Genomic DNA, 23,945 nt, shown 5'->3' with positions numbered 1-23,945 from the left:
CACGCAACGCAGGCCCCATAGAAATGAATGGGGATGCGTGAAAATCGCAAGCATCCGCAAGCAAGTGTGGATGCAATGCAATTTTCACGCATGGTTGCTAGATGATTGTAAATAGATTTAAAGTCAATTTACTGTATTTTCCCTTATTGTATATGCTTTGTTTTAGAACACTGGTGGAATTTCTTTTTCTCTTCTCTGCACGTACGTGAGCTCGTTGTAACGAGAGAGCTGTAATAAATTATTGCTAATGCAGAGGAAGAGACCTGTTGTCCTCTGCAGAATCAGTGGTGGATTTTGCCGATGTGAACATAGTCTCATTCATTTCCTGACACGTAATATGAAGTTTGAGGTTAAGTGATTTCTAATTTGATGGTGGCTTTAGGGTACGGCTGCATGGCGTCATGTGTTGTGTGACTATTTAATAACTATGATTTGGCTGTGAAAACACAGCTAAGTCGCAGGTGAGTTGCGCAACTTACATTAACGGGGTTATCCAATACCATAAACTGCCCCCCATGTGCCATAAACTGCCCCCCTTACAGGGAATATACTTACCCCGCTCCCCTGCTGCTGCTTCTCCCCATGCGCCAATTAAAACATCCAGTGTTGGGGGGGAGCCTCCCTAGCTTCACGGGTGAGGCTAGGGAGGCTTGTCCCTGTCCCTGCCTGCCATTGGCGGCGACCAGGAGCGGTGTGGGGTAAGTATATTCCCTGTGAGAGGCCCAGCACATGGGGGGGGAAGGGGCAGTTTATGGTGGACTTTGTGTTGCAAGTTGAACATGATTTTCTCTTCATTGACTAATGAAGAGAAAATCAGGTTCAACTTGCAACACAAAGTCCATAATGTCTTAATTTTCTGCGTCTGTCGCGTTGCAGTATGTCGCATTGCAACACCATTGACATACATTAGGTTAAATGACGTGCATATATCTTGCTGCATGACACTTCTCCCCGTGTAGCCATACCAAGAGTATTGCAAGCGGTTAAGGTTACTGATACACGGCGACATGTTACACGACAAGAAAGTCACGTGATGTTTCATATAATGTATTTCAATGGTGTCGTAATGCGACATACTGAGGCTTCGACAGTTGCAAAAATCGTTCCACAGCTTTGTCAGTATGATTCTGTGACAGTTCTCCAGAAGACAGTCATTGACACACAAGATGGGTAAGCCACAAAAGATCATTGCTAAAGAAGCTGATTGTTCACACGTATCCAAGCATATTAATGGAAAGTTAAGTGGAAGGAAAAAGGTGGGATAACCTGTGGCATTTCCTTGTGACAAGCCACTCATGACCAAGAGACAGACTGGATTGTTGCTCAGTGGTTCAAAAATCCTGTTTTTAGTTGAAATTAAATGTTGCATTTAATGTCCACGAGTCTGGAGGATGAATGGAGAGGCACACAATCCAAGTTGCTTGAGGTAAAGTTTCCACACTCAGTGATGGTTTGGGGAGTCATGTCATCTGCTGGTGTTGGTCCACTGTGTTAAAACAAGACCAAAGTCAGTGCAGATGTCTACCAGGAAATTTTAGAGCACTTCATGCTTCCCTCTGCTGACAGGCTTTATGGAGATGCTGATTTCATTTCCCAACAGGACTTGGCACCTGCCCACACTGCCAAAAGTACCAATATACACAATATCAATGTGCTCGACTGGCTAGCAAATTAGAGAATCTATGGAGTATTGTCAAGAAGAAGATGATGAGACACCAGACCCAACAATCCAGACGATTACTATCAAAGCTTCCATAACCCGTCAGCAGTGCCACAGGCTGATCATCTCCACACCACACTGCATTGATGCAGTAATTCATGAAAAAAAGAGCCCAAAATATTGAGTGCATATACTGTACATACTTTTCAGCAGACCAACCAACATTTCTGTATTAAAAAAATCATTTTTTTAATTGGTCAAAAATAATATTCTAATTTTCTGAGATACTGACTTTTGGGGTTTCATTATCTGTAAAACATACTCACACCAACAATTAATGAAAGTAGATCATTATGTTGTAATGACTCTATAAAATAGGTTTCACTTTTTGATTTGCATTACTGAAATAAATTAACTTTTCCATGATATTCAAATTTTTTGTATCTCTGTGTAGCCTCTCTCCTGGATTTGGCTTACAATAGCTGATGGAAACCACTGACCAAAACACTGTGTGAACTAGGGACCCTAATGCAGTTTTCTCTGGCATGTACTATACTCTCACTCTCTCTGATGGTATCTCTAATAAACAGACGACAGGAAAAAAAAACTGGAAATCTGACAGCAGCCAGAAGAGCAGTGTGCTGTCAGATTTGTGTCAAAAGCAGCAGCACAGACTATTTAGAAAGTCGCTTAATTTTTCACTTAGAAAACAAATAAAAAAATCTGTGCAAAAATGTCCATGCCTTCAAATTCATCATAATAGTTTACCCAAGAAATGTTATTTACACAGGTTTATTGAATAACCTTACTTGTTGGACATATGGACCACCAGCTCCCAGTCCTGATTACTTGCAGACCACTTTATTTTACACACAATGTAAATGTGAAGTCTTCTGCTAATACCACAGAGAGGTTAATCTCCCCATGTACTGACTATTCTTCCAGAAAGAATATATGCAAAGAGTGTTCTTCTTTTACATATTCAGACCCAGTTCACACCTCAGTGATTGTTAGCAGGAGTGGAGCTTACACAGAGATAAGGTATAATGGAAAGATCTGTTCTGTGTTTTTGGACCACAATCACTGATGGAAATCACTGACCAAAATACTGACTGTGTGAACAAGGCCTTAGTCTGAATCTGAGTCCCTATGGGAAGATTTGCGTTTTCTTTTCTTTTTCTTCTTTTTGTCTTTTTTCTTTTTTTTCTTCTTCCGTTTTTTGGGGGAATCATTTGAACTACTGCTGCTGTTACTGCTTTCTTCAGATGTTGAATCTTCGAGCAGTTTTTTCAACTGCTGAATCCTGTAAAGTGAAGGATATTCAAAACATAGCACATGTAATCATACGATATATTTCCCATCATCACCCACCCACAGCACTCAGATATTTCCATCAGTGCCGCAGACACTGGCAGCAGGGCGTACACTTAAACACTGCTCCATTCAGACTCTTCCTAGCCACAGTCCTGCAGCTTGGAAAAACAAGGTAAAGCTGTCCTCCGTTGTGGCAATCGGTGGGGCTACCATAAGTCAAACCCCCATCAATCTAGCATTTAACACCTATCCAGTGGATAGGTAATAAATGCTTCTGACTGGTATACCCCTGTAATAGAGGTGATCTTTTTCTTGAAGGGGTTATTCCAATATAAGAACTTATTCCCTATCCACAGGATAGGGAATATGAATCTGATCAATGGTGGCCTGACCACTGGATCCCCATTGATCACAAGAATAGGTGTCGAGCCGGCAGCGTGAATGCAGTTGCGGTCAGTCATATGCAACTCTATAGGACTGCCTCTATGAGACTTTTCAGCTGTCCCATAGAACTGAATGGAGCCGCTACATGCATGCATGAGTCTATTCACTCCAGGGACTATGGCACATCATTCTGGTAATCAGTAGTTGGACCCCCACTGAACAGATACTTGTCCCCTAAACCCATACTTTAGTAATGATGGGACAAAAAATCTACACCAGGGCTCTGTACTCACAGCTTCCTGGTCTTCTCCTGCAGGTTTTCAGACGCTGTGCTGTGACCTTCACACAGCGTGAGGACATCGGCGTGCTCTGTGACCACACGCTGTGTGGCGTCTGGTCACAGCACAGTGTGGCAAGACCAGGAAGAGTGTTGGATGTCCAGAATGGCGGCAGCGTCTGGAGCAGGAGAGGCAAGTTGATTTATTTTTTTTCCTGTCTAATCTGAGGTCTGAATGGGGTTCATTCACATTGGGGCTCTGATCTGAGATCTTATTGGTAGTTTCATCTGAGGTCTAATGAAAAATATTTTTTTTCCTTATTTTCCTCCTCTAAAACCTATATTATAGGGCAAAAGATACTGTAATTCACATCTTTACTGCTGTGGATATTCCGGGACAATTCTGCTGAATGGGCCAGTAGTACCTCTATGGTATTTGACTGTCCTGATCGCCAAATCATTCACTTAAAAGGGGTTATCCAATTTCTCGACCCCCCCCCCCCACACACACACACACACACACACACACACACACACACACACACGTGCTGGGCCCCTCACCGGTAATATTCTTACCCCGCTCCACTCCTGGTCCCCGCACCGCCGCTGCTGCTTCTCCCTGTACACGGATGAAAGCATCCAGGATGAAGCAGACAATGGCGGGGATGGGGACGAGCCTCCATATCGTCACCCGAGACCGGATGTTTTCATCGGTGTGCAGGGAGAAGCAGCAGCAGTGCGGGGTCCAGGAGTGGCACAGGTATATTGCTGGTGAGCGGCCCAGCACGTGCGTGTGCGTGTGTGTGTGTGTGTGTGTGGGGGGGGGGGGGGGGGGTGTTTGAGAAATTGGATAAACTTACCTTCTAAAGCCTCCTCAGTTCCAGCACCCTCTCCACTGGTGTACAGTGATGACCTGCTGTATACCACACGTGACACGGCAGCCAATCACTGACCTTAGTCTTCTTGTGCCAAACACTACTGAGCTGTTTTTTATTTTAACAGCATCCCTGCCAAATGTCAGACTACTCCTTCCACATATTAAAGAAAATCTTTCATAATACTCTTCTTCTCTCCCCCAAGAGAGAACTAACCGATTTATTTGAATATGATATGGCACTTTGCAGTCACCTTACTGCATACAGAGATCAAACTGGTCAATACTCGAGGCCTAGCTAAAGCTCTGACATGGAATCTGGCCCATGCAAGAATTTCAAGAGTTGTAGGGATATTGGATGGTCACCTCGACTGAGCAGATGCTACGAATGCTGGAACTGCACTTTAGAGCAGGACACTGCAGAATTATTACCTCATCTGTTTTTCTTCATCTGCTTTCTCCTTTAGTAAGCCATACATTGGGTCTTCATGAGCCTAGAAAGAGGAAAAATGTACATATGCAACAATCAACAACTCAGTCACATGTCTCATCTTATGGGACACATCTATGCAGCATGGACTTGGGAAGGTTATGGCAAAGTCGTGATCTATAAACAAAGAGAATAATCATTACGTATAATAAACATTTAAAGCAACTTTGCAATTTAGAAAATGTAAAAATACCAAGCAAATAAGCTAGTATTTTTTTAAGTAAAGGGTTTTCAAAAAGAACATGGCAAGTGCACATTCCCACAAAGTTGTAATACCAGCTATTACATTATTTCCCTACCTGTACTGACCGAAGGAACTAAAGAAACTAGGCAGGACTATGTCTGCTGAGCCTGCTCTGGATATTATAAGAGGACCTGTCACCACAAAATGCAGCGTACAGTAATCTGCCGGCAGCATGGTATAGATCAGGAGAAGCCAAGCAGATTGTTGTATGATTTTGTGGGGAAACAATTCTGTAAAACTTGTAATTTATACATTCTCAGTACCTCAGGTGTAAACAAGGCGGATGTCATCAGTGAGTTATTTTCTGTGTAAGTGTGTATACATAGCTGTCAGTCACTGATAGTTGTACATGGGGGAGGTGTTATCAGTGACCGATAGCAATCTCTGTGTAAGTGTGTATACAGAGATAGCTGTTAGTCGCTGATAGTTGTACACGAGAGAGATTTTATCAGTGATTGATAGCATTTTATGTGTAAGTGTATATACAGAGACAGCTGTCAGTCACTGATCGTTGTACATGGTGAAGGTTTTATCAGTGATAGCATTCTCTGTGTAAGTGTGTATACAGAGATAGCTGTCAGTTACTGACAGCTGTACATGAGGGTTATGTGTTATCAGTGATTGATAGCATTCTTTGTGTAAGTGTGTATACATAGATTGCTGTCAGTTACTGATAGCTGTACATGGAGGAGGTGTTATCATTGATAGCTGTCAGTCACTGATAGCTGTACACAGGGGAGGTGTTATCAGTTATTAAAAGCATTCTCTAAGTGTGTATACATAAATGTATATCTATCTGCTCAGCTTCTCCTGCTCTGCAGCATGCTGCCGGCACTGCAGCATGCTGCCTGCACTGCAGCATGCTGCCTGCACTGCATTTCATGGTGACAAGTTCTCTTTAAAAAAGCATGGTAATTGTGAATATTCTGTCGCCAGCGTTTAATCAGAAAAAATAGAAATGGACTGGTCTTCTTTGAAGCTATCTTACTGGAAAACTCTGGTTCTGCATGTATGTAAGGGAGGGGTATTATGTGGGAATTTGCAAATGGCATGAGAAGAAAAAAGTTCACAGCATGTTACTCTTCCCTGTACAGTCTAGAGACCCCAAGGGGATACAGGAACCTTTCTTCATGTTACCATCCCATCTTACCAATCAGAGAGTATATTTGGGGGGGGGGGGGGGGGGGGGGGGGGTGTCTTTTTTACTTCTACCAAAGTAATGAATAGATGAACAGTTGTACATCTAATCAACCCTGCACTTATTCAGACATTTATTAACTCTGTGACTCACACGTTTACTGTCATCCAAACCACTGGGATTTTTTACATCTCTAGCTCTGGATTATGTGGAAATATGTGCATGTAGACCTAGACACAAGCGGCACGTGTGAACTCTGCACATCTTGTAATTTTATACTTAGGAGATGTTGAGCATCTTGGGTTCTGCTTAGGTAAGGCTTTTAGCCACAAACATGAAGTTTTATACATTGTTTAGAAAACCTTACACTTTGATGCAAAATTGCATGTAGGCGCCCATGATTGCAAAGTTCTGGATGGATTTTGTTTGTTTTATAATTCAAATTTGAATTTGTGTTTTGGCAAAATCTTGAAAATTGTCCTGGCAGCGAAAAGGTTAAGACATGGTCCCTTGATCACATCTATTGTCCACGTTGCAGAACAGGATAAAAAAGCATTTATAAATACATAGAGCACATCACCATTTTTCTCACATGAGTGCAGGTGAACACACAAGATCTGCACAAACTTCTGTGCGTTTCTGCAGCATATACGCATCAAAAATCTGCAATTTCTAAATGCGGTTTTTGGTGCGGACTTGCCGCATATCTCACTCTTCCATTGAAAAGGGTGAAAACCGCAAACCTAATCGACATGCTATTTAATATGAAATCTGCGCGGCAGATCAATTTCCACATGGAAAAAATACACAAAGTGTACATAAGATTAGTGTAATCTCATACACTTTGCTGGAAATGTAATATGCCTACGTTTTTTCCACACGAGAATCCATGTTGAAAAACTGCACATATTCTGCAACGTGTGCAGGTGGCCTTAGGGTGCTGCCACATTATGTTTTCAGTGGGGCAATTTTGTCTTACAAAAAAAAAACATGAAATTCATGCATTTTTCTAAGTATTTATTTGCAGTGGTTTTTACTTGTATTTTAATTTTTTTTTTTTTTTTTTTTTTTTTTTAACCTTATAGAGAAATGTATGGGAAAACACACGAAACACACCAGATCCAGAGAATGCTGTGGTTTGAAAAAAAAAAAATGCCAGGAAACTATCATTAACCCTTTCAGGATCGGGCCAATTTTCACCTTTCTTCCCAGGCCATTTTTAGCAAATCTTACATGAGTCACTTTATGCGGTAACAACTTTAAAACGCTTTTACTTATCCAGGCCATTCAGAGATTGTTTTCTCGTCACATATTGTACTTCATGAAAGTGGTGAAATTTTGAAAAATTTGGAAATTTCAATTTCTCTACTTTCATAATAGATAGTAATACCTCCAAAAATAGTTATTACTTTACATTCCCCATATGTCTACTTCCTGTTTGGATCATTTTGAAAAATGAGATTTTTGTATAACTTACCAGTAAAACCTTTTTCTCGCTCTTCCTTGGGGGACACAGGAAACCTTGGGTATAGCTCAACTCCCTAGGAGGCGTGACACTAAGTGAAAACTTAAGCCCCTCCTCCAGCAGCTATACCCTCAGCCTGGAGAGAGAGACTACCAGTTGCGTGTCCAAGTAGTGAAAGAAAGGCAATGACCAACCATATAAAACCAAACAAGTCAACTACCCGATAGGGGCAACTAAACCGTAACGGTAAACTAGAACAATGGGTGGGTGCTGTCCCCCCCAAGGAAGAGCGAGAAAGAGATTTTACTGGTAAGTTATACAAAAATCTAGTTTTCTCGTCCAATTCCTTGGGGGACACAGGAAACCTTGGGACGTTCAAAAGCAGTCCAATAAGGGGGGGGACCACAGCTCCAAGGCGAAGCACCCGAAGGCATCAAGGAACCGCCGCCTGCAAAACCCAGGCGGCCCAAGCAGCATCTGTTGAAGCCCGAGCATGCGCCCTGTAGAACATGGTAAGGCGTGCAAGGAAGACCGGTGGCCGCCTCGCACAATTGCGCGGCTGAAGCTCAATATCTCCGCCAGGAGACACCTATCGCTCTGGTGGAATGAACCGCGACACTGAAGGCGGAACCCTGCCCTTGGCGCGGTAACCTCAGCAATAACCATTCCAATGAAGCGGGCGAAAGCCACCCTGGAGGTCGTCAAACCGTTGCGCGGAGCTCCTAGAGCCACCAGAGTCCGAGCGCCGACAAAAGGCGGTGATCTCCAAGTAAAAACTGCAAGGCCCGAACAACGTTCAATCGGTGAAGTGTCCGTTCCCGGGTAGGAAGGGGAGGACGATGGCCTCGTTGAGATGAAAGGCAGATACCACCTTCAGAAGGAAGGGACGGGATGGAGAACGGCCCTGTCCTGGGGAAGGACAGGAGGCCCGGAACAAGAAGGGCCGCCATTCAGACACCCGTCTGAGAGACACGATAGCTACAGAAACAACAGTACTGGACAGAAGAAGTAGAGAGAACTTCTGTAACGGCTCCAAATGAAAACCTGGAGTGCCGAGAGCTCAGTATGTAGTTCCCAGGGCGGTACCGGGGACGGTACAGAGGAACCAATGAGCCACTCCGTGGAAGAATGTCTTGACAGGCCCAAGAGGGGCCAGGAACACTGGATGATGATGGACAGCGCTGACACTTGACCCTTCAAGGGACAGAGTCCCAGTCCCAGGTCTAGGCCGGACTGGAGAAGAACAGAACCATGGGGAAAGAAAAGCAGAGTGGGGAAAGGCTCAGCTTCCCACAGAAACACAGGTAAGAATTCAAAGTCAGATAACAGATCCTGGATGAAGCATGGCCGGGAACGAACACTAGCGTGCCAGCCGGAATCGCCTGGGCAAGCGGGGAGAAACCAAATGTGATCAGGCGCAGACCAGAAACACGGGCAGAAGAGACCGACAAAAACTGGTCCCGCCGTCCACCGAGCAACGTCGTCCCGTACCCCCCAGTGGGGGGAGCAAGGGAAAGACGGAAGGAACCGAAATGGTCCTCCCAGCATCCGACAGATGCCAGGACAAGACAGGCTAAAGTCCACGTCGATGTTGCCATCAGAGGAAGGGATTCTATAGTCCCGGTGTGGGAGATCTAAGAACCATCTGGCCCGAAGGTTAGTTCTCCCAAGTTACCGAGAAGGTAAGTCTACAGCAGAACCATCGCCTAGAATGGAAAACGCCATCTGCACCCAGCGGGAGGACAAAACGTGGTAGACCCGGTAAATGTGCGCACAGCTAGTACAGCCAGTGTGAACGAGAGAGACGGCACGAGGCCACAAGGAACACCGGAACCATCCAAGAGAACAACCAAGCTCTCCCCAGAGGGGAGGGCTGTGAAGGAACAGGCTCTGAAGCCTGGCCGGGCAGACGCCATATCGGAGAGATATGCCCCGAGAGGAAGCCAAAACAGAGCCGGCGAGAAAAAAACTGTCGAGACAGAGGCCGGCATAACACCCTCCAACCGAAGGGAGGAGTGGGCAACAGGGAAGTCCCAGTAGGACAGCTCAAAGGTAGAACACACGCTACACTGTGAGACGCCTGGCTCACCGTCTCACAGAAGGCGAATACCCTGAAGAACCCAAAGTGGAGGTCCCCCGGACCTGGACAACCGAGCACCCAAGAGAAGTTGGGTGACCTTCTAGAGAAGAGCGGCCCGAAGCCGGTAGCAGAGCATAACTGAAGTGCAGAGGGCGCCAATAGAAAGGACTCATGCCACACTGCGTCCGAAGAGGAGGAAATGGTAGTAGGCGAGGGAACCGAAGCCCCGCCAGAGCCAACGTAGAATTCGAGGGGCGCTGCAGACAACACACTCGTCCCTGTGACCGCTAGCGCAGGAAAGCAATGACGAGGGAGGACGAATAGGTACAGATATAGGAATCACAAACACTCCCCAAGTGGAAGGACCAACAAACATGGCGGATACCGTCGCAACGGAACCGCAATATACAATCCAAGCCCAAAAAACGAGTACTGCCTAGCTTGGTGCAGTAGAGCGCAAGTAGAGCCCATCCGGGTCAGGTGGAAGCAGAATGATCTCCTCAGAGAAGAATGCAAGGCTTAGGGCCAGCATAGTATCCCAAGAGAAACAAGTATGTCACAGGAGGAAGGGAGGCATATGTACGAGCAGCCTCGAAGCAGTGAGAAGGCCAACCCACCTACGGGAGGAGAAGGCATACACAGCCCAATGCACAGAGCGCACAAAAACGTACGCTCACTGCAAAATAGTCACTCAGCGAAGGGGGCCAGCCACAGAGTCCCACAGTATCTACGGGAGCGCAAAGTGCAGCCTGAAAGGGAGTTATGCACAAGACTAGAACGGCATGCGATGGAACGCAGGCAGTCGTCGTCGTCCCCCCCCCCCCCCCCCCGAAAGGGGGGAAATGTACCTGGCAAACACTGCAGTCGGTAAGAATGCAAAGGCCCGCCCCAAAGGGGGGTGATGCCCAAGGCCAGTATCAACTTCAGAGAAGTAGAACATACCGTATTTTGCCCAGAAGGGGACCATGCACATGGCCGCACAGTACCCAGCAGGAACGCAGGAGGTCCGCCTAGTGAAAGGGGGACATGCACGGGGTTATCCTAGCATTAAGTGATTGTGCAATAATTCACCTAACACCGAATTCCGTGAGAGTGCAACTACTCCGCAATGAAGGGGGAACATCTACGAGTCCAGTACAGCATATACAAGGACAGCCATGAGTCTCGTGAGCGTGCAAATACCCGCCCATGGAATGAGGAGGCAATGTTCATGGCCCTCAACGTATCCGGCAAGAGTGCAGTATTCTGTCACGCACCTGGCCAGCATCGCATCCAGTGAAGTGCAAGCACACCGCCATGGATGAGGGACATGCACATGGCTAGCGTCGTACTGGCGAGAGAACCCAGAGAGAGTGCAGCATTCCGCCTATGAAAGGAGGTCATGCATATGGCCGGCAGCAAATTCAGAGAGAGTGCAGCACTCTGCCTATGGAAGGAGGTCATGCATATGGCCGGCAGCGAATCCAGAGAGTGCAGTATTCCGCCTGTGGACAGAGGTCATGCATATGGCCGACAACGAATTCAGAGAGAGTGCAGCATTCCGCCTATGGAAGGAGGTCATGCATATGGCCGGCAGCGAATCCAGAGAAAGTGCAGCATTCCGCCTATGGAAGGAGGTTATGCATATGGCCGGCTCATGCATATGTCCGGCAGCGAATCGAGCGAGAGCGCAGCGGTCCGCCTTTGGAAGGGGGTCGTGCACATGGCCTGCACCGTAACCAGTGAGAGTGCAGTATTCCGCCTAAGAGGGAAGTCATGCACAAGTCCAGCTGACGAATTCTGCCTATAGAAAGGGCTGCTTGCACCTGGCCAGCGCCGTATCCGGGAGAGGGCAAAAGTCTGCCTAGAAGGGGAACATGCAGCTGGCTAGTGCCGCGGCCGGGGAGCGCGACATGCCGCCTATGGAATGGGGGCAGGCATACGGCCAGCGCTACTAAAGTCAGGCTGCAGGATCCTGCGCAGCCAACAAAAAATTCAGTTATTTCTCTCTATTTTATTTTTTTATTTTTTATTTATTTAATACACAGCCTCACTAAGGCAGGAAGGGGGCCACCATATAGGGGTAGCCATCTCAGGGTCTCCTCCAGATGGGAGCCGGCCGGTACGCAAGAGGTTAATAGGGATCCGGCCTGGGGGTGGCGCAGCGATCCCCTGGGGGTGGGGGAACCTCCAGGCGGGAAGAATTCGTGCCTGGAGAAGTTTCCACCCCCTCTAAATCGAGTCTGGAATTTTGCGGCCTGGTAGGCCGCGAAGCCGGGTGCCTAAATTTTTGCGGTGCCCGGGAGGTACCGTCCGGGACCTGGAGGGAGCGGAGTGGCGCATGCACAATACCGGCCGCGGGTGCCCACCCCGCGGGCCGGAAGAGTTAGGGGGCCCGGGAAGGAGCGCCGGAATCGCGGCTCAGCAGGCCGAAGCCTGGGACAAATTTTTGTGGCGCCCGGCCGACCGGAATGCACCTGCGGTCGGCCGGAGTATGCTGGAACACCGCACAAGTCCATGCCGGCCGAGGGTGCCCACCCCGCGAGCCGGAAGCAAGGGCCCTGCACCTCGGCCGCCAGGAGCGGTCCCCTGGCCCTGAGCACCGCACCGGTAAGGTGGGGGGGGGCCCTGAGACCGGGTGCCCATGAGGAAGGATAGAGGCAGCTCCCTAGGCGGCGTGACAGGGACGCCAGCATAACCCCTCCCTCATGTCCTGCAGCTAAGTGCGGGCCTCTGGGGCCTGTTGCAGCATTCCCCGCAGGGAGAAGAAAGGCAGAGCGGATGAACCTATTGGAATTCAGGAGGGGAGCTAATAAAGGGTTAATATGATTATAGTGGGCAACGGCTAGGATATGAGAGACAGCCCTGGAGTGTATGATTCCAGAAAAATGGCTGTTCACCTACGGCACCCCAGGGGCCAGCCTAAGTCCAGCAGGGACCAGTATGGGGGTCCGGCACGCAGGAGACCGGGGGGGGGGGGGGCAACGTAGGGCTGGAGAAGCCACTCTCTCACCATCAGCCGTCTTCACCCTCGGTCCGTTCCAGCAGGGTCGCCCCTTCAGCTTCTGGCACCGTAGTGGCAGGACGCTGGAAGAGGGACTTGGCGTGCGGGCGACCCTTGCGCTGGCGTGATGCAGGGGAGCTGGGCTGCCCTGGTCCACCTTGCCTTCTGTGGGGGAGGCAGCAGTGCGGGTGACCGTCACTGGCGCAGCTCAACCCTGGGAGAAACAGAGAGGTCTAGTGCGTCTCTGTTGTCCCTGATGGTCTGGAAGAAAAATAAAAAAATCAAAATCAAAATTTAAACAAGGAGAAACAGCCCTGCAGAGCAGGGAGTGTCTTGCCTCCTTGGACACTAAGCAAAAAACTGGTAGTCTCTCTCTCCAGGCTGAGGGTATAGCTGCTGGAGGAGGGGCTTAACAGTTTTCACTTAGTGTCACGCCTCCTAGGAATTGGGCGAGAAATTACATTTTATTTTTTTGGGACGTTAGAAGGCTTAAAAGTAGAGATGAGCGAACTTCTGTTTTAAGTTCGGCGTCTAAAGTTCGGCTTCCGGTTAGCGGAGGATCCCGATATGGATTCCGAATTCCGTTGTGGTCCGTGGTAGCGGAATCAATAATGGCCATTATTGATTCCGCTACCACGGACCACAACGGAATTCGGAATCCATATCGGGATCCTCCGCTAACCGGAAGCCGAACTTTAGACGCCGAACTTAAAACAGAAGTTCGCTCATCTCTACTTAGAATTTTTAAGAACATTTCCAAACCCCAATTTTTTCAGGACCAGTTCAGTTATGAAGTCACTTTCTGGTGCTTACATATTAGGCTACTTTCGTCACAGATAATACAACCACATGCATCCGTTCAGAAAAGATCCGTTTGTATTATCTTTAACATTACCAAAACGGATCAGTCTTGAACATCATTAAAAGTCAATGGGGGCGAATCCGTTTTGCATTGTGTCAGTGAAAACGGATCTGTCCCCATTGACTTACATTGTGTGTCAGGACAGATCCGTTTGCCTCCGCATCGTCAGGCGGACACCAAAATGCTGCAAGCAGCGTTTTGGTGTCCGCCTCCAGAGCAGAATGGAGGCGGAACGGAGGCAAGCTGATGCATTCTGAACGGATCCTTATCCATTCAGAAAGCATTAGGGCAAAACTGATGAGTTTTGGACCGCTTGTGAGAGCCCTGAAACGGATCTCACAAACGGAAACCAAAATGCCAGTGTGAAAGTAACCTTAGAAACCACCCCATTTCAGAAACTACACCCCTCAAGCTATTCAAAATGGATATTACAAACTTTGTTAACCCTTTAGGTGCCACACGAGAATTAAATGAAAATGGAAATGAAATTTCAAAAAATTTTCTGCAACACATCAAGGGTTAACAGCCAAAAAAAACCTCAAAATCTATTACCCTGAATCTAGAGTTTGCAGAAACACCCTATGTGTGCTCAAAAACTGATGTATGGGCACACAGCAGGCTTTAGAGTGGAAGGAACACCAGATGGCTTTTGGAGAGTGGATTTAGCTGGAATGGTAATTGGGAGCTATGTCGCATGTGAAGACACCCTGAGGAGGCCCTACAGTGGAAACAATCAAAAAGTGACCCCATTCCGGAAACTACACCCTTCAAGGAATATTTCAAAGTGTGTAGTGAGCACTTTGACCCATCAGGCGTATCACAGAATTAGGAAATGATTGGCTGTGAAAATGAATTACTATTTTTTCCAGAAAAAGTTGCTTTACACCCACATTTTTCACTTTCACAAGGGGTAACAGCACTTAGCGGCCGGGCCCCTAAGTCAGGGGGGCCCACAGCCACAGTAACCCCCCCCAACCCCCCATCATTGGTGGCAGCGGCAGTTCCGATCGGAGTCCCAGCAGTGTAATGCTGGGGCTCTGATCGGTTACCATGGCAGCCAATACTGGGGTGGGGGGAGGGCGCACTGCCCACCAATGATTTTAATACATGACTGGGGGCTGATGGAGAGGCACTGACTGGGGGCTGATGGAGAGGCACTGACTGGGGGCTAATGGAGAGGCACTGACTGGGGGACTGGTGGAGAGGCTACTGGGGGCGGGTGGAGAGGCTACTGGGGGTTGCTATAAGGCATGGGGTTCTTATCTGAGGTCTGATTGGGGGTCATTCATATTGGGGTCTGAGCTGAGGTGTTATCTGAGGTCTTATTAACATTGGGGATCTTATTGGGGCTGTTAGCTGAGGTCTGATTGGTGGTCTGACCTGAGGTATAATGAAAAATATTTTTTTTCTGGAGCAGCTTGGAGAAAAAAAGGCCTCACAGTCTCCCACACTCCTGCCCGACCAAGCCAGCCAGCACCCCTGAAGCCAAGCCTGCCAGCACCCCTGAGTCTTCAGAACTGTAAGTAAATTATATATAAGGGGAGCGTATAATATGAAAGAGACAAATTATGTCAATTCCAGTTTTTGTTTATGTTTTATGTTGCACAGAATTTTCTGCAAAAAAAAAAAAAAAAAAAAAAAGGTCTATATATATATATTTATATATATATATATATATATATATATATATATATATATATATATATATATACACACACACACATACATACACAGTCAGGTCCATAAATATTGGGACATCAACACAATTCTAAGATTTTTGGCTCTATACACCACCACAATGGATTTGAAATGAAACGAACAAGATGTGCTTTAACTGCAGACTGTCAGCTTTAATTTGAGGGTATTTACATCCAAATCAGGTGAACGGTGTAGGAATTACAACAGTTTGCATATGTGCCTCCCATGTGTTACGGGACCAAAAGTAATGGGACAGAAAAATAATCATAAATCAAACTTTCACTTTTTAATACTTGGTTGCAAATCCTTTGCAGTCAATTACAGCCTGAAGTCTGGAACGCATAGACATCATCAGACGCTGGGTTTCATCCCTGGTGATGCTCTACCAGGCCTCTACTGCAACTGTCTTCAGTTCCTGCTTGTTCTTGGGGCATTTTCCCTTCAGTTTTGTCTTCAGCAAGTGAAATGTATGCTCAATCAGATTTAGGTCAGGTGATTGACTTGGCCATTGCATAACATTTCACTTCTTTCCCTTAAAAAACTCTTTGGTTGAGTGGAGAGTGTTCTTGATCTGGCCAACTGTTGTGAAGGTTTTTTCTTCACCAGGGAAAGAATTCTTCTGTCTTTCACCACAGTTGTTTTCCGTGGTCTTCCGGGTCTTTTGGTGTTGCTGAGCTTACCGATGCGTTTCTTCTTTTTAAGAATGTTCCAAACAGTTGTTTTGGCCACGCCTAATGTTTTTGCTATCTCTCTGATGGGTTTGTTGTTTTTTTTCAGCCTAATGATGTCTTGCTTCACTGATAGTGACAGCTCTTTGGATCTCCTCTTGAGAGTTGACAGCAACAGATTCCAAATGCAAATAGCACACTTGAAATGAACTCTGGACCTTTTATCTGCTCATTGTAATTGGGATAATGAGGGAACACCACACACCTGGCCATGGCACAGCTGAGAAGCCAATTGTCCCATTACTTTTGGTCCCTTAACAAGTGGGAGGCACATATGCAAACTGTTGTAATTCCTACACCGTTCACCTGATTTCAAATTAAAGTTGACAAATTAAAAGTGACAGTCTGCAGTTAAAGCACATCTTGTTTGTTTCATTTCAAATCCATTGTGGTGGTGCATAGAGCCAAAAATGTTACAATTGTGTTGATGTCCCAATATTTATGGACCTGACTTTTTTTTATTTTTTTTCGGTTGGGGGGGGGGGGGGGGGGGGGTCAGGGTGGCAGTGGCTCTTGGGTGAGTTCCCACACTTTTTTTTCCCAGGACTTGACCCCGGAGTGGTCCCTCAGTCTGGGCGGCAGGCTGACTAGTCCTACTTTAATAAACAGACATTTAGATTCATACATTTCCTACACTGGCACAAATGCGTTGCCAGTGACTAACTGTCTGTGCTCAGTCCTACGCGTAACCGTCGCAAGTGCATGAGGAGCTGCGGATGTGGCGGCAAGGTCCGAGAGGTACTGTATGTGGGGGTGGGAGATCCGGGGGAGGGGGGCCCATACATTTTTTTGCTATGGGGCCCAGTCATTTCTAGCTACGCCCCTGGGTAATACGATAAAATGCACCCCACATTTTGTTCCCCATTTCTCCCCGAATACGAACACACCCCATATGTGCTCAAAAAAATGATGTATGGGCGCATGGCAGGGCTCTATAGTCAAACAGCTAAATATGTATTTTGCTGGCCCGAATTGGCAGACATAAATTTTAGGTGCCATGTGGCCTTAAATTCCTGAGGTCCCCAGAAATAAAATAAAAACGCAACAAATGACCCCATTTCGGAAAGAGCATCCCTGTACGAACATTTTAGGTGGTAGAAAGGGTACTTTTAAGCAAGCCGGTGTCTCACAGAAGACAACTACTTGTAAAAGCATTTTAAACCACATATTTGTGAAAAATAAAAAATAATTACTAGCAGACCCCAATTTTTTTCCCACAAGGGGTTAAAGGAGAAAATGCACCCCACATTTTGTTCCCCATTTTCTACCTATTTAGGAAACATCCCACATGTGCTTGTAGCCTGTTGTATGGGCGCACAGCAGGCAAACGGCAATATATGAATTTTGCTGACAGGCCTGAATTGGCAGACATGGATTTTAGGTGCTATGTCGCATAAAATAAATTTCCTGAGGTCCCCAGAAATGAAAAACACCAAGAAGTGACCCCATTTCAGAAAGAGCACCCCCGTACGAACATTTTAAGTGGTGGAAAGGGTACAGCAAACAGGTGTCTCACAGAAGGCAGAAATACAAGAGAAAGGATTTCAAAGCACACATTTGTAAAAATGAAAAATTACTAGCAGACCCTAATTTTTCACTTTCACAAGGGGTTAAAGGAGAAAATACACCCCAGTATATGTTCCCCATTTTCTCCCCTTTTTGAAAAAACCCTATATGTGCTTGTAGCCTGCTGTATTGACGCACAGCAGGTCTCTAGAGGCAAAGTGCAAAAACTGTTTTTTGCAGGCCTAAATAAACAAACATGGATTTTAGGTGCCATGTCGCATTTAAAAAATTCCTGGAGGTCCCCAGAAAGGGTACGGTTGTCTCTCAGAAAAAAATATGTAGTGGTTGTTGGAAAGTGGATATGCAAGCGAGGTGGACTAAATCAGTGATATAAAGTGGAAATATTACAGGGAGCATAAAGGATGGAATTAAAGGGGTTCTACAGTTTGTTTTAACTGATGATCTATCCTCTGGAGTGAACAGAGCTTAGCCGCGCCCAGGCCAGTTGATACTAGTCGTGATGTCACTGGGCCAGCGGCCTTCTCAAACAGCTGATTGGCGGGGGTCCTTGCTGTCTGGGGGACTTGACCTGGAAAATGTTGCCCTGGTACAACACGGGCACCGTAACTTCCTGAAGTACTGGGACCCTCCCAGGCCTGGGTTTGAAAAATTAGGGCCTTGATTACCACCTCTTGGAACTGAAGGAAAGTTCCTCTGAGGCCTGCAGAAATAAATAGCACTTACGCATTGCACATTGCCATCTGTACAGTGTGTGTGGCCAGCTTTTTGTACCACACTTTTGTTTTTTCGTGTGGCACTGTAGGGCTTCATAAGTTGATCTGCAAGATCCACCCCTCCCATATGCCTGTTGTAATTAAGGATGCAAACTGGTTTGGGGGTAGTGGTTGTGGTACCACGTACAGGGGCAGGGGAGCTGGCATTAGTGTGAATGGTGGTCAGTACAAGGACGTCCCTCTTGTCCTTGTACTTAACCACCAGCATGTCATCATGGAGGAGAGCCCTACTTTCACCCATTCTCAGTGGTTGCCCTATCAGGGATCTAGGGAGGCCTCTCTGATTTTTGTGCTCTATGCCGCAAGCCACAGTACCTCTGGCAGTTAGGGATCTGAATAGGGGGATGCTGGTATAATAGTTATTCACATAGAGGTGGTAACCCTTATCCAGCAGTGGGTGCAGCAAGTGCCACACGATCTTCCCACTAACTCCTAGGATGGGGGGCATTCTGGGGGTTCTATCCGGGAATCTCTCCATTCATAAACGCAGAATTTGTGGGTGTACCCGGAGAGACTCTCACACAGTTTGTATATTTTTGTGCCATACCTTGCCCGTTTGCTAGGCAGGTACTGGCGGATTCTAATCCTCCCTTTGAACAGTAATAGGGACTCATCTACACAGACATTTTTATCGGGGTTGTACACCTCAGCAAACTTGGTGTTAAAGTGGACAAGGATGGGCTTAACCTTGAACAGACGGTCAAATGTTGGGTCGTTTTGGGGTGGGCACTGTACATTGTCATTGTAGTGTAGGCATTTCCGTATTGACTCAAATCGATTCCTGGTCATGGTTTTTTTATAAATTGGAGTCTGGTAGAAAATGTCCGAACTCCAATATTGCCTAATGGTTGTTTTTTTTACAACGCCCATGTGCAGCACAAGTCCCCAAAATGTCATCACCTCTACTGCACTTACTGGGGTCCAACCTAGGGGTCTAGTGTATGGCGAAGTAGGGTTCTGGGAAATAAACAGCTGGGCATATACATTTGTTTGGGTCACCATCAAATTTATAAAATCTTCTGGAGAAAAAGATTTTTAAAAAATCTATTTCTGTGAAGCTCGTGCAGTCGATTTGGATTCTAGAGTTTCCTACAAACTCTGGAATTTGGGGCTGATAATCGTCAGGGGGTGGGGTTCATAAGGGTTCACTCTGGGGGGCTGCCTCCTCTGCTACCCTGGGGCGCCTTCTAGAGGGTCCCTCATCAGCGGATGATGATGATGATGATAATGAGGGGGTAGAGGAATAGAGGAAAGTGGCATCCTCTTCTCCCTCACTGGCAGACTCAGTATCAGAGGCAAGCATGGCGTATGCCTCTTCAGCTGAGTATTGTAATGACCGGCGTCACGCACAGGGAGGGAAAAGGGAAAGCCCTGCCCAATGGAGAGGGTAAGGTGGTGACCCCTGACTCACCTTGCAGCTGGCACCTGACTGCCCTGACGTCCCTAGACGGGTTCCTCACCCGTGCGGCGATCACGTGCCTAAACCCTGGCTTTCCCTAAAATGAGCCCTAGATAGTGAACGGGCCGGTGGGATCGCTAGTCCGCACCACTAACACTAAGAGGGAAACACCAGGGAGAGGACAGACAATACAGACAAACACATACACCCAGGTGGGCGACCACAGCAGATCACCAAGGTCCAACAGGGATCCGGAGGGTAGCGTTCTGGACCAACAACCAGAGAACGCAGCAACACAGCTCCAGAGGGTCAGAATAGATGTCCAGGCAGGAAGCTCTATATCTGGCAACCAGAGAAGTGTGAGAGGGGAATATAAGGAGGTGTGTGAGAGGGGAATATAAGGAGGTTTGGGAGTGCTGAACAAGGAACAGCTGAGGAGAAGGAGCTACGGATCCCTGAGTGAGCCAAAAGGGTTTGCAAAGCAAAACCCAGAAAGCTACCATAAGGAAACAGCCCTATCTTACATAGAGCGCGCAGCCAACCGCTGCGACTTCCTGACCCCGGGTATAACGGAGTCAGGCGTGGTTCTTGACACCCTCGTGACAAGTATATACGTTGGGATGGACACAATCAGTAATAGACACTACTGATTGGTGCTCAGTGGTTGCAAAATGCACGTACACAGATGGTGCGTTTGGGCAAAAACCTAAACTCACAGTAACTTAAATATATATATCTAACTACCACTAACTGCAAGTCTTTTTTCACACCAAAAAAATAAAAATGTGCAGATGCTACTGAGCACACTACTGATCGGTGCTCTGCAGCACGCACGCACACAGATCGTGCAAAAACTGTAGTATAAAAATTCACTACGGTGCTCTGTAAAATGCACGTACGCAGATGGTGTTCCTGCAAAAACCTAAACTCACACTAACTGAAATTTACATATATATCTAACTTACAACCACTAACTGCAGCTCTTTTTTATTTTAATTTTTTTTTGGGTGTGAAAAAACAATAACCTCAAAAATGTGCAGATGCTACGGAGTACACTACTGATCGGTGCTCTGCAACACGCTAGATCGTGCATGCGTACAAAAACTGTAGTATAAAAATGGGGGGGCGGGAAGGGACAGGGACGGAGGGTTGTTTAGGGATCTGGAACAGCTGCAAATGAAAAAAAAAATATCTGTGCAGCTATTCCAGATGTTTTCTGCAGGAAAGGAGTTAAATCGCTGAGGTGTGCACCACAAGTCCCAGCAAGCCAACAAGCAGCACAGAACCTCTCTGCATGCAGTCACCAGCTAGAATGGCTGCATGCAGGAAAGTTCTGCCTCTTCCTGTGCAGCTATAGCGCTGCTATTGGCTGGAGCGTTGTTCCAGCCAATAGCAGCGCTGGAATGGGACCCAAAACACTGGTGTCCCCTGCCTCACCTCGTAGGTGACCGGTGCTGACTTGTTCAGCACCTGCCACCTCCCCCTGACCTCCTCCCGACCCTCCCAGATACCTCTGACAGCTTCCTGCGCTGCGATGTGCCGGTCTCATTGATTGGCCAATCGCAGCACTTGGAGCTGCAGGGGGTCGATGCAGCACCATGCTGCCCTTAACCGGCATGGCTGCCTGCCGGTAAGAGCAGACATAGTGCCGTGACTCCCCACCGATCGTTCCCCAGAGCCCCGTGGTTAAAGTGGTTGTCTCCGTTCAGTAAATGCTGTTTATTATGTAGACACAATCGCTGCGTTATCTTCATTGTTTACCTACTCGCCTTCGCAACCGTGTAATTACAACTGCTCCATCCCCATTCACTTCAATGGGACAGCTCCGTCCGATTCACTTGATCCGATATTGACCTATCCTGAGGACAGGTCATCAATAATATTGCAGACAACCCCTTTAATACAAGGCACTTACTAATGTACTGTGATTGTCCATATTGCCTCCTTTCCTGGCTTGATTCATTTTTCCATCGCATTATACACTGCTTGGAACCATGGTTATGACCACCATGTAATCCAGAAGTGGTGGCTGTGCTTGCACGCTACAGGAAAACGCGCCGTCCAATGCGCACTCCCTTGGTCCCAGCCACCAGGCGCTTTCTCCTACAGTGTGCAAGCACATCCACCACTGCTGGACTGCAGGGGGGGTCATAACCCCAGGAAACGATAACGAGATTTTTGTATAACTTACCAGTAAAATCTCTTTCTCGCTCTTTCCTTGGGGGACACAGAAGACCTTGGGTATAGCTCATCTCCCTAGGAGGTGTGACACTAAGTGAAAACTGTTAAGCCCCTCCTCCACAGCTATACCCTCAGCCTGGAGAGAGAGGCTGCCAGTTGCGTGTCCAAGTAGTGAGAAAAGGCAAAGTCCAACAAGGAACCAACAAGCCAACTACCCAACGGGTAACACAAACTCGGAAACCGTGTAGAGAAAAACAATGAATGGGTGGGTGCTGTGTCCCCCAAGGAAAGAGTGAGAAAGAGATTTTACTGGTAAGTTATACAAAAATCTCGTTGTCTTGCCCATTTTCCTTGGGGGACACAGAAGACCTTGGGACATTCAAAAGCAGTCCAAAAGGGGAGGGACCACAGCACCAAGGCGAAGCACCCAAAGGCATCAAGGAACCGCCGAATGCAGACCCAGGCAGGCCAAGGCAGCATCCACCGAAGCCAGAGTATGCACCTTGTAGAACTCGGTAAGGCGTGCAAGGAAGACCAGTGGCCGCCTCGCCCAAATGCATGGCCAAAGCCCAATGCCTCCGGCCCAGGAGGCACCAACCGCCCTGGTGAAATGAACGGTGACACCAAAGGCAGAATCCTGCCCTTGGTGCGGTAACCTCAGCAATAGCCAATCTGATAAAGCGGAGGAAAACCACCCTGGAGTCCGTCAACCCTATGCGCGGACCTCCTGGAAACCCAAGAGACCGAACGTCGACAAGAGTCGGATATCTCCAAGTAAAAAAGGGCAAGGCCCAAACAACGTCCAAATCGGTGAAGTGTTGAAACGAAAGGCAAACACCACCTTCAGAAGGAAGGAAGAGACGGGATGTAGAACAGCCCTGTCCTGGGGAAAGACAGAAGGCTCGGAACAAGAAGGGCCGCCATTCAGGCACCCGTCAGAGACACGACGGCTACGGAAACACAACTGTACAGGACAGAAGGGGTAGAGAGAAATTCTGTAACGGCTCCAAGGAAAAGATTGGAGCGCCGAGAGCTCAGCATGTAGTTCCCAGGGCGGTACTGGAGGACAGTACAGAGGAACCAAAGAGCCACTCCGAGGAAGAAGGTCTGGAACGCTGGAAGAGGAAGGACAGCGCCGACACTTCAAGTAAAAGAGTCCCAGTCCCAGGTCCAGGCCGGACTGGAGAAAGACAGAACCATGGGGAGAGAAAGGCAGAGTGGGGAATGCCCAGCTTCCCACAGAACCCCAGACAAAAAAAAAACTAAGTCCTACGACAGATCCTGGACGAAACACAGCCAGGAGCGAACAGTAGCGAGCCCGCTGGAGTCGTCTGGCAATCGGGCGAAAACCCAATGTGATCAGGCGCAGACCAGTAACACGGGCAGAAGGGTCGGCAAAACTGGTCCCGTCGGCCCCCGAGCAACGTTGTCCCGTATCCACCCGGAGTGGGGGAGCAGAAGGACAGACGGACAGGGACCGAAGGGTCCGCCCAGCATCCGCCAGATGCCAGGACAAGAAAGGCTAAGGTCCATGCTGATGTAGCCACGTTCTACAGTCCCGGTGTGGGAGATCAAAGGACAATCTGGACCGAAAGGTAGTCCCCCCAAGTTACCGAGAAGGCAAGTCTACAGCAGGACCATTGTCTAGAATGGGAAAAACACAATCTGCACCCAGCGGGAGGACAGAACGCGGTAGACCAGCCAGCGTGAACAAGGGAGACAGTACGAGGCCAAAAGGAACACCGGAACCATCCACATGAACAACCATGCTCTCCCCAGAGGGGAGGACAGTGAAGGAACAGCCTCTGAAGCCTGGCGAGGCAGAAGCCACATCGGAGTGATCTGTACCGAGCGGGAGCCAAACAGAG

General features: G+C 47.6%; 1 protein-coding gene across 1 annotated transcript in view; it reads right to left on the bottom strand.

The window, feature by feature from the left end:
- Window positions 1-2,436: 2,436 nt before the first annotated feature.
- The window catches only part of RP9 (RP9 pre-mRNA splicing factor), a 48,742-nt gene continuing 27,233 nt past the window's right edge, over window positions 2,437-23,945 (bottom strand). The window contains exons 6-7 of the mRNA XM_040432755.1: window positions 4,942-5,003; window positions 2,437-2,963 (exon numbers count right to left, since the gene is read on the bottom strand). Of these exons, the coding sequence (XP_040288689.1) occupies window positions 2,789-2,963; window positions 4,942-5,003 (237 nt within the window). The 3' untranslated portion in view covers window positions 2,437-2,788. The remainder of the gene's footprint in view (window positions 2,964-4,941; window positions 5,004-23,945) is intronic.

Source organism: Bufo bufo, chromosome 5 (assembly GCF_905171765.1).
Source record: "Bufo bufo chromosome 5, aBufBuf1.1, whole genome shotgun sequence".
In the NCBI taxonomy this organism is placed as follows: domain Eukaryota; kingdom Metazoa; phylum Chordata; class Amphibia; order Anura; family Bufonidae; genus Bufo; species Bufo bufo.
The sequence above is the reverse complement of the archived record's forward strand: the minus strand, read 5'-3'. Positions and strand labels throughout refer to the sequence as shown.